This window comes from Lynx rufus, unplaced genomic scaffold (genome assembly GCF_022079265.1).
Source record: "Lynx rufus isolate CCGP_SWC_20201006 ecotype Redwood Valley unplaced genomic scaffold, mLynRuf1.p SCAF_5, whole genome shotgun sequence".
Classification (NCBI taxonomy): domain Eukaryota; kingdom Metazoa; phylum Chordata; class Mammalia; order Carnivora; family Felidae; genus Lynx; species Lynx rufus.
This window is the reverse complement of record NW_025814867.1, coordinates 148,216,632-148,226,685: the sequence shown is the minus strand read 5'-3', so window position 1 is coordinate 148,226,685 and position 10,054 is coordinate 148,216,632. Positions and strand designations below refer to the sequence as shown.

The following is a 10,054-nucleotide window of genomic DNA, read 5'->3' as shown; positions in this document are numbered from 1 at the left end:
CTAGGTCAGGCTTTCCATCCACATGCTGTTCCATGCTGGAACAGACCACCCCTTGCCCGTTACCCTCCTAGGACGTCTGAGAGCACAGCAGTCTGACTAGCACGAACCACCAGGCACCAGATATACGAAATGTGGGCTTTTTCCAGGTCCATAGGAGGACAAGGGTATTTGTTTGTTTCCCCTTTGCTTATGCAGTTAGAGGCCACAACAGTATCCAGTTCTGGGGGAGCGGGCAGAGAAAAGAAGTAGGTGTGGGCCATGGGTACCGTGCAACCGTCGGAAGTAAAGGAGTGCAGACACGCCTCACCACCTGAGTGGCCATAAAGTCACGGTGGGGAGAGGAAGAGGAAGGAGGGGCAGCCATGTACCCCAATAGCACGTCTGTATGTCTTCGGCCGGGGATGCCGTAACAAAATCCCACAGACGGGGGGCTGAAACTGCAGACACACATTTTCTCACAGCTTGGGAGGCTGTAAGTCCAAGGTCGAGGTTCCGGAAGGGTTTGGTTCCTTGTGTGAGCTCTCTTCCTAGCTTGTAGCCAGCTGCCTTCTCCCAGGGTCCTCACGTGGTTCGAGAGAGATTTCTCTCTCTTATTATAAGGCTATAGTCCTATCAGGTTAGGGCCCCACCCGTATGACCTCATTTAACCTTGATTACCTCCTGCAGACCCCGTCGCCTGGTGCAGTCACGGTTGGGGGTTAGGGCTTCCACACGTGAACTGGGAGACACAATTCGGTCCACAGCACATAACCTCAAATACACACACACTACGCAACGTGTAGAGTGGAGGAACCCCCCCGGTGGTCGCCTCGGAGGGGGGTGGGGGTGGTGAGTGGAAATAAGACGGAATCAAGTGACCAACTGATCAAGCGAGAGAGGGGTGTGTGCAGATTCAAGGAGGCACATGCCATGGACCGAGGGTTACGTTGGGGCGCCCGTCTCCCCTGAGATTTCGAAAACCGTGCGTGCGTGTGTGGGTTCGGGCCGGCACACGCTTGCTGATTTCACACTGCGCTTTTCTCTTAGAAAGTTTTCTCGGGAAGTCGGAGCTCCCGCAGTGGAAACTCGAAGCCCAGCATGATTCTGTCCAACACCACGGCCACGACGCCCTTTCTGAACGCGCTGTGGCAGGGGACGGCTCACCAGGGCGGCAACACGTCAGGCCTGGCCCGCAGGTCGCCTGGCGGTGACGACAGCCAGCTGGAGGCACTCTATATCCTCATGGTGCTCGGCTTCTTCGGCTTCTTCACCCTGGGCATCATGCTGAGTTACATCCGCTCCAAGAAGCTGGAGCACTCCCACGACCCGTTCAACGTGTACATCGAGTCCGACACCTGGCAGGAGAAGGACAAGGCGTACCTCCAGGCCCGGGTTCTGGAGAGCTACAAGGCATGTTACGTCATTGAAAACCAGCTGGCCGTAGAGCGGCCCAACGCACACCTTCCCGAGATAAAACCTCTGTCATGACCCCGCAGTTGGCTAAAACTGGACAGATCCCATTCGACAATCTGATCTTTCTAATCATGTACCTTTTATATTCTTTATCGGAAGGATGTAATTGGGTTTTTTTTTTTTTTTTTTTTTTTTGTAGGGGTGGATTCGTAACACCATTTCTCTAAAATCACATTCCTTCTGTAGGGGACCTCCAGCTATTCCCCAGTGCCTGACCCTGCCTTGTTAGTTTTAGCAGAATCCCTAAGATCATGGCCTCTGAGATACTTCCCAGACTCCCTTGCAGCGAGCAAGGTCACGGGATGAAGTTCTGGCCAGTAGAAGTGGGAGCGGTTCTAGAAAAGGAAGGGGTGTGTCGTCCACTCCCCTCCCCCTCTTCCCAGTGGCTGGGACGTGGAAGAGGTAGTGAACCAGCTTTGACTCCGTCCAGAAGGACACCACTGGGCGCCTGGGTGGCTCAGTCGGTTAAGCGTCCAGCTTCAGCTCAGCTCACGATCTCACCGTTCGCTGGTTCAAGCCCCGCGTCGGGCTCTGTGCCGACAGCTCAGAGCCTGGAACCTGCTTCGGATACTGTGTCTCCCTCCCTCTCTGCTCCTCCCTGCTCACTCTGTCTGTCTCTCCCTCTAAAGTAAGCATTAAAAAAAAAAAATTTTTTTTTTTTTTAAAGAAAAGGACAGCGTCCTCGCAGGTGACAGGGCAGTAAGAGTCTGGGTCGCTGGGCAACGTCGTGGGGCAGTGTCTCTCTACCTTCCTGGTCACCCACCGCCAGCTCAGTCATTATAGGAAAGACAAACTAACTCTGGCCCTCCTTGGGCCACTGCTATTTTGGTTCCTGTTAAAGTAACAGAGTCAATATCCTAACTAATATCCTATTTTATGGGGCTGAGACCAAAGGCGTAATATTCCCGTATTTGTCACAAGCTGGCTGCCTGCCCTTGTTAGGACAAAACCACTCTGCCCTTATCACCTCTGCCTTCACCAGGGAGGCTCTGGCCTCCTCCTCCTTCCTCCTCCTGCACCTCCCTTACCCCCACCCTTCACACATACCCCCCCCAAACACACACACACACTCACACCCACAGAGGCACACGCGTACACGCAGAGAAGCTCTCCCCCTCCCCCAACGCGGACACTTCCTACTCTCCTATCTCCATCTCAGAGGAGCTCACATCCTCCAGGACTGAGATGCCGGAGAAAAAATTGCCACTTCCCAATGTGTACCAAGGGGAAGGTGCTCATTTATCACGGCCGGAGGGAGGGACGCATCTGCCAACCCCAGAACCCAGGAGAAGGCGTGGGCTTGGGCAAGTGGCAGCACCTGGGGTCAAGGCGGCGGGGCCTTTTGAGGTTGAATTGTGTCCCCCCCCCCCAAAAGACGTGTTCAAATCCTAACCCTGGTACCTGTGAATGTGACCTGACTTGGAAATAGGGTCTTTGCAGATGCCACCAGGTTAAGATGAGGTCCCTGGGGTGGGCCGACATCCGATATGACTGATGTTCTCAGAAGATGTGGGCAATTAGGTCACGGCCACATGGGGAGAAGCCTCGTCAAGACAGGCAGAGACTGTCAGCGGGGAGCCAAGGAGCGCCGGGGATTGACGGCCAACACCAGACTGGGAGAGGCCAGGAGGGGCTCTCCCCTACTGGTTTCATGGAAGCTTGGCCCCACATGCACCATGATTTCAGACTTCTGGCCTCCAGACCTGTGGGACCAGGAGTTTGTTAGGTTTCATTTGGGCTCTTTCAGGGCAGCCACGGGAACTCCGGCGGTGCCTTTTCCCCCACCCCCAGACAGCAGCTTTCTTCTCCCGCCTCCTGACAGGACAGAAGATTCTCTGGGAATCTTCCCTCACAGATGAGAGAGTGGGAAAGGGATTGCGGTGGAGGTGGATGGTGCCGGGGCCATTCATTGCTCAGGGCAGTAGAAGAAAGCCCCCTTGGCGTTACCTGACCTTCGAGAATCCCAGAGAATGACTGCCTTGGTTTCAGCCTGCGTCTCCAGCGGTCGCCATAGCATGCTGCGACACGCTGAATGCTTGCCCACTCCTGGAAAAGGGTGGACTGTTGAAATAAAACATCATCGGTGGAAACCTGCACACAGCGTACATTAGAAGCAACACATCAGCATTGTTGGCCGTCCTCAGTGGACAAATGGGGCCCCGTCCACTGCCGCCCTTGCTTCGTGGGATAGACCGTGATGCTTCCACGAGAGCTTGGAGGCAGGGGTTAGGACATCTCTGACCAGAACCCTGGCGTGGACTCCTAGAGTCTCCGCGATGTGAGTGGCTCTTTGGGACAGAATCCTTTGAAAGCCTAATGAAAGCTATGACTCCCTGTCACCCCGTTCCCGAAAAATGCACATGGACGCATTTTGCCCAACATCGCGGGGGCTCATGGGCTTCTGGAGGCCCTCTCACAACTGGGGGCGCCTAATGAACCCCGCGTGGGTTACCAGCTTCCGACAGACACAGATTGCCCGCAGGGAAGGCAGGCAGGCCGGGGGTGCACCTTTGGAGGGGGACCCAGAGGGCACTCTGACCCGCGATGTGATCAGAGCCGGCGTAGCAACTGGAACCCCAGGCACACAGCTGGTGCTTAGCACCAGTCCACTGACCCCCCCACTGGGATTCCTGTGACTTTTAAGGCAGGGGGAGACCCCATGATCCTTAGTGCTCCCGGGCCTCGAGGGACCCGGTGTTCAGCACCCTCCTCCACGCCCCTCAAACCTTTTATAAGCCACACATTTTCAAAGGCTTGTTATCGTATTTCCCCCCTTTTTTGTTACATTTAAATTTTAGCTAACATACGGTGCAATGTTGGTTTCAGGAGTAGAATTCAGTGGCTCATCACTTCCATACAACACCCAGTGCTCATCACAAGTGTCTTCCTTAGTCCCCATCCTCCAGCCAGCCCATCCCCCACCCACTTCCCTCCAGCAACCCATAGTTTGTTCTCCATCGTTAAGAGTCTCTTGTGGTTTGTTTCCCTCTCTTCTCCGCCCCCCACTCCTTCCCCATGTTTGTTAACATGCATAGAGCACTTGCCATGTTGGTTACTGTTCTGAGCTCTTTAGAAATGGGATCCCAGGGGCACCTGGGTGGCTCAGTCAGCTAAGCGTCCAACTGGCTCCGGTCATAATCCTGCGGTCTATGAGTTCAAGCCCCACGTTGGACTCTGTGCTGACAGCTCAGAGCCTGGAGCCTGCCTCGGATTCTGTGTCTCCCTCTTTCTCTGCCCCTCCCCCACTCGTGCACGCGCGCGCGCGCGCGCGCGCGCACGCGCTCTCTCTCTCTCTCTCCAAAATAAATAAACATTAAAAAAATTTAAGAAAGAAAGAAATGAAATCCCAGGACTTTATATGCAATATCGTATGTGTTCCCTGGCTAGGACAACATGCCTTAAAGGAATTAACAATTTCTTTTTAAAAATCAGTCTTTCGGGGCGCCTGGATGGCTCCGTTGGTTAAGCGTCCATCAAAGCCCTACATATGCCTCTGCACTGACAGCACAGAGCCTGCTTGGGATTCTCGCTCTAAATAAATAAATAAACTTCAAAAAAACCCTAGTCTTTCATCATGATCTGTAGTGTGTGTTTTCTTAAGTTCATTATGACACTGTAGGAAGTGGATGTGGGTTCTTGGGGGGCTCTGATGAGGCAGCCCCAGGGGCTCAGGACTGAGGAAGTACGATTGCCTGCGGATAGTTAAGCTCCCCCGTGAACCCCCGATGCCTGCAGGTAGAAAGCAAAGGGGGCAAGCCAGCCATCCGGGAGTGCGGACGCAGTCTTGATGGCCTTGTAGGGTTTTAGGAGAAGCTGGAGAGGTGGACATTTATGTGGAATCTCTTGATTTTTAAATATTGGCACCTAATTCCACTTAAAAAAAAAAATGGGTAAGCCAAACAGAAAATGACCTTGAGTTGAATTCTACCCGAAGACCACTGATTTACAACGTCCGCTTTAAAGAGAAAAAATAGCTGCCAGCAGCCCCAGGCCACACTTGATAGAAAGCAGGGTCCGGGAGGGGCGCCTGCTTCCGAAAGGCTGGTGGCCTGGACCTGGTGAGAGAAGGAGGCGGAATCCCTGGAATCACCAGCCACTGAACCCATAGTCCCAGCCCCGTGGTGAGCCCCTGCCCCCGGCTGTCTCCCTCTGGCGCCATGGGGGCATCCATTCATCAGACTCTCCCATTCAGATGTCAGGCCCTCACTCTGTCACTCTGTCACTGTGTCACTGTCACCGTACTTTACAACTCTGATGTTGCTCTCAGACTCTTGGAGCTGGTTTTGGGGATCCAGCCTGCGGAGGTGGCCCCACTCCACATGCAGACAAATCAGGCTTATGAGCCTTTTACAAGACAGGGCTGACCATGGATGGGGGGGTGGGGGGGGTGGGGGGGGTGGGGAAGGAGCCAAACGAGGAATGCCATTTCCACCTAGTCTCTTCTGGAGCCACCTGGCCTGGCTGGGCGAATAGCTTTAAAACTTCTCCAGTGTTGACAGGCCGTGTGCAATTCATTGGACTGTGGTCCCTTGAAGAGTTAGCTCCAAGAAGGTCAGCTAGACCTCAGGGAGGTTCAAGGACACACCCAAAGTCATTGGTTGCTTAGAGGAGGAAGCCGGCAGGAACTCTGTGTCCCTCCTCCAGCTGCTTTACCAGGCCAAGGGCTCCTAGAGGCCTTGAGGTGGGAAAGATAATCGCCGCGGTGGGGAAGGTGGGGACCGTGAATTTACTGATTTTATTCTTCTGGAGCACTTTTAAAAATAGTATATCATTTAGAAACATCAGACAATTTACACCCAAAAAGGATCCACTGCTTCTGATTCTGTGTCTCCTTCATTCTCTGCCCCTCTCCCGCTCACACTCTCTCTCTCTCAAAAAATAAACATTAAAAAAATTTTTTAAAAATAAAGGGGGGACGCCTGGGGTGGGGCTCAGTCAGTTAAGCGCCCCACTTTGGCTCAGGTCATGATCTCACAGTTTATGGGTCCGAGCCCCTTGTCGGGCTCTGTGCTGACAGCTGGGAGCCTAGAGCCTCCTTCAAATTGTGTGTCTCCCTCTCTCTCGGCCCCTCCCCTGCTCTCTCTCTCTCTCTCAAAAAATAAACATTAAAATTTTTTTTAAAAAATAAAGGGGGGACGCCTGGGGTGGGGCTCAGTCAGTTAAGCGTCCCACTTTGGCTCAGGTCATGATCTCACAGTTTATGGGTCCGAGCCCCTCGTCGGGCTCTGTGCTGACGGCTGGGAGCCTAGAACCTGCTTCAAATTGTGTGTCTCCCTCTCTCTCGGCCCCTACCCTGCTCACACACTGTCTCTCTCTCTCAAAAAATAAACATTAAAAAAAAGGGGAGGGGATCCAAATACCATCTGCACTGTGTACCCAGAGGTCTGCTCAGAAAGACAAAACATGACCCAGCCTATCAGCCAAGGCTTTAAAAAAAAAAAAAAAAAGGCAAACCAAGCCAAAAGGAAGGCAAGCTGCAAAATATGAGAATATGGTTTGAAATCTTGCCTTTGCACCAGCGCTGAACTTCATTCAGTCTCCCCTCAGGACGCTGCCCCACTCTAACAAGAGTCAGAAATAAGCCGACAGGCAGAGAAAACTGCTGTGGATTCCACAACCTTCGAATTCCCAGGCAAGGCTGGACTGAGTCCGGCTAACGCAGTGCGTGTGGCTCCCGAGGCGACACCCTATCTTAAATCCACATCAGTAGATGACTTCCCTGTGGGCACAAAGGAGAGGTAAATACTAAATCAGACGGAGGGAGATAATAAGGGCTTGCAGACAAAAGAAATGCACAGAAGGCTGTGAATGGATCGATTAAGGGGTGGTAAACTCCTTAAGGAAGCCGACTGGCTGGACACGTGAAACAAATCTAAATACAAACCGGAGTCTGGAGATTGGGAACAACTGGTCCCTCAGGTTCCCCCGGGTGCGTCTGCGTGAGGTCAGCAAAGCTGGAGCCAGTGATCAAGACCTCCGAAAATACTGGGCGCTGTCGGCCGGACGTGGCCAGTGAAGGCACTGCGGGCGCGGCTGCCCCCTGGCGGTCACGTTGAGGATAATTCTCAATGCACGGGGAGCCCTGAGCACGCGGGGGGCCAGGTGGCGTTTGCTTGGGGCTGGGTGAGGTGCTCGGAGCCCGCTGTAGACCCTCTGGGCAGGCTGAACCTCCATTCGCTTGTCCAGTTCCGCGAGACGGGGCTCACCGTGGGCACCATTATGAAACACGAAGAAGAAAGCCTGGAAGGGGGCCCCTGGGTGGCTCAGTCGGTTAAGCGTTCAACTTCGGTTCCGGTCATGATCTCCCAGTTGGTGAGTTCGAGCCCCGACGTGGGGCTCCGTGCCGACAGCCCGGAGCCTGGAGCCTGCTTCAGATTCTGTGTCTCCCTCTCTCTCTCTCTGCCTCTCCCCCCGCTTGCTCTCTGTCTTTCTCAAAAAAAAAAAAAAAAAAAAAAAAAAAAAGCGCCTGGAAAGAGAGAAGCAGTCTCCAGGGTGTGTCTCCTGAGGCACCTTCTCGGGAACAGGGGGCCCTGAGGGCTCAGACGTCTTGGGAAGTCGCTAGGACCCCTTCTCCCTTCTGTTGTGCTGGAATCTGCTCAGTCCCCCTCCCCATTTCCAGAACGAACTCTTTATCATCCTTTGGAAAATGGTGTCTAAGCCCCTTTCAGTTCCAGGCCTGTGACCACTGTGCTTCGCGTGGAGAAAGGACTGCACACCTGGGTCACCTCAGAGCGCCTCTGGTGTTGATCACCTCCTCCCCCCCCCAAGCCCAGTGGTGAGGGAGGGTTTCTGCCCCAGGGATGGCGGGGGAGGACGACACTGGACAGACGAGACCAACAGCAGGCTCTCCGCCTCATTCACTCGCAGTCAGAGGGAGGGGGACGCTGCAGGCCACGCAGGGGCCCCACGAGGGTCACACTCAGGACCAGAGTGAACAAACAGGGCTGTGAGAGGCGGGCTCTATAGCAGCAAGAGGGTGAGGTGGCCCGGGTCCCACGGAGGGTGTGACGGGCTTGTCTGGAGAACTCCACGAGCCGGGCGGGAACTGGAACCCCGCGCTCAGGGGTCAGCAGGCCCCGAGCTTCTGTGTGACGAGGAGGGGTGTTTGGCGGGGGGACCTTCTCCACAGGAGCCGAGTGGGGAGAGGAACCTGCGAGGAGACCACGGGGTCTCCAACGGCACCCGGGGTCAGGGAAGCTCATAATTTTGGGCCTTGCCCCACGGTTGGGATGTCCAGGCAGGGTGTGCACTGAGTCGGGCGCTGGGCTACGGGGCCAAGTGAAGGTGGCACCCAGTCCCTGCTCCTTCGGCCAAGTTCAGGGCTCTTGAGTGGGGCTGTGGCTACTGACAGAAGGGGTGCCTTTCTCCAGCTGGCTCAAAGGACCCTATGGACTTGCGTTGCGTGACCAGCGTTGACTCTCATTTCTTGTGTACCTTGTAAACCCATCACCGAGTGTGGACTTCCAGTTTCCAAGGTACGCTGTGGTGGGAGGGAATGCAGGGGGTTAGCAGGGTGGGTTCACTGCCTGCACCCCCTCCCCATGGGTCAGGAAGGCTTCCCCCAAGAGGACGGAGGGGGCTCTGAGGTGATTCGGCAGCAAAAGGCCTTAAAGTAGCCTAAAGAATGGAGAATATGCCTGCTTTCAGGAAAAGCCCGGAGACCCATAGGAAAGAACCCAGTTTTCCAGGCTGCTTTTTATAAAAAAATTTCTAATGTTTATTTAGTTTTGACAGAGAGAGAGAGAGAGAGAGAACGAGCAGGGGAGGAGCAGAGAGAGAGGGAGACAGAGAATCCAAAGCAGGCTCCAGGCTCCGAGCTGTCAGCATAAAGCCCGATGGCAGGGCTTGAACTCACAAGCCGTGAGATCATGACCTGAGCCCAAGTTGGACACTTAACCAACTGAGTCACCCAGGCACCCCTCCAGGGGTGGCTTATAAACCACCCTTGCTTTTTAAACCCAAATATCACACTGCCCACAAAGTAGAGTATCATTGGATTTTGAAGACATGGACGAACACTCTAGATCAGAGTTTGGCCAACGATGGTCCGCAGGCCAAATCTGGCCTGCCACGTGTTTTTGGAAGTAAACTTTTATCGGAAATAGCCACATTCATTTGCACATTATCTGAGGCTGCGCTGGTGCTATAGAAACGGAGTTGAGTCCTTGTGACAGACATCACGTGGTTCACAAATCCAAAAATATTGACTATCTGGCTCTTTAAGGAAAAAAAAATGTACTGGCCCCCGTTCTAGAACCATCTTGAATATTTTAATGTGTGGCCACGCTTGGTAAACATGTGGCCCTGTGGACGCACATTCTGGAGCATGCAGCTACGCGAGTCACAGGAGAGAGACCGTGAGCACTCTGAAGTCACACTGAGGCAGGTCCCGGCAGAACACCCCCCACGGATCTTCATAGGAGTTCTGTCTGTTAAGCGTAGACTACCAGAATTTGGATTAAAAAAAAAAAAGTTAGTAACTACGATTAGGCCCGGAATTATGCACTTTACAATTTTTTGAGTGCTTCTGAGTATTTGTAAAATCCACATGTCTATTGTGCTACCCCAATGTTTGTAGCAGCACTATCGACAATAGCCAAAG

The 10,054-nt window shown here is 53.7% G+C and overlaps 1 protein-coding gene across 1 annotated transcript; it reads left to right on the top strand.

Annotated features, from left to right (window-relative positions):
• Positions 1-1,077: 1,077 nt before the first annotated feature.
• KCNE1 (potassium voltage-gated channel subfamily E regulatory subunit 1) lies at positions 1,078-1,467 on the top strand. Its single transcript, XM_047098911.1, has one exon. It carries the CDS (start codon positions 1,078-1,080, stop codon positions 1,465-1,467), a length of 390 nt encoding a protein of 129 aa, XP_046954867.1.
• Positions 1,468-10,054: the final 8,587 nt, after the last annotated feature.

Excerpts from the sequence above, each read along its gene's own strand:
- KCNE1 (XM_047098911.1), top strand. The coding sequence starts at position 1,078 with ATGATTCTGTCCAACACCACGGCCACGACGCCCTTTCTGAACGCGCTG.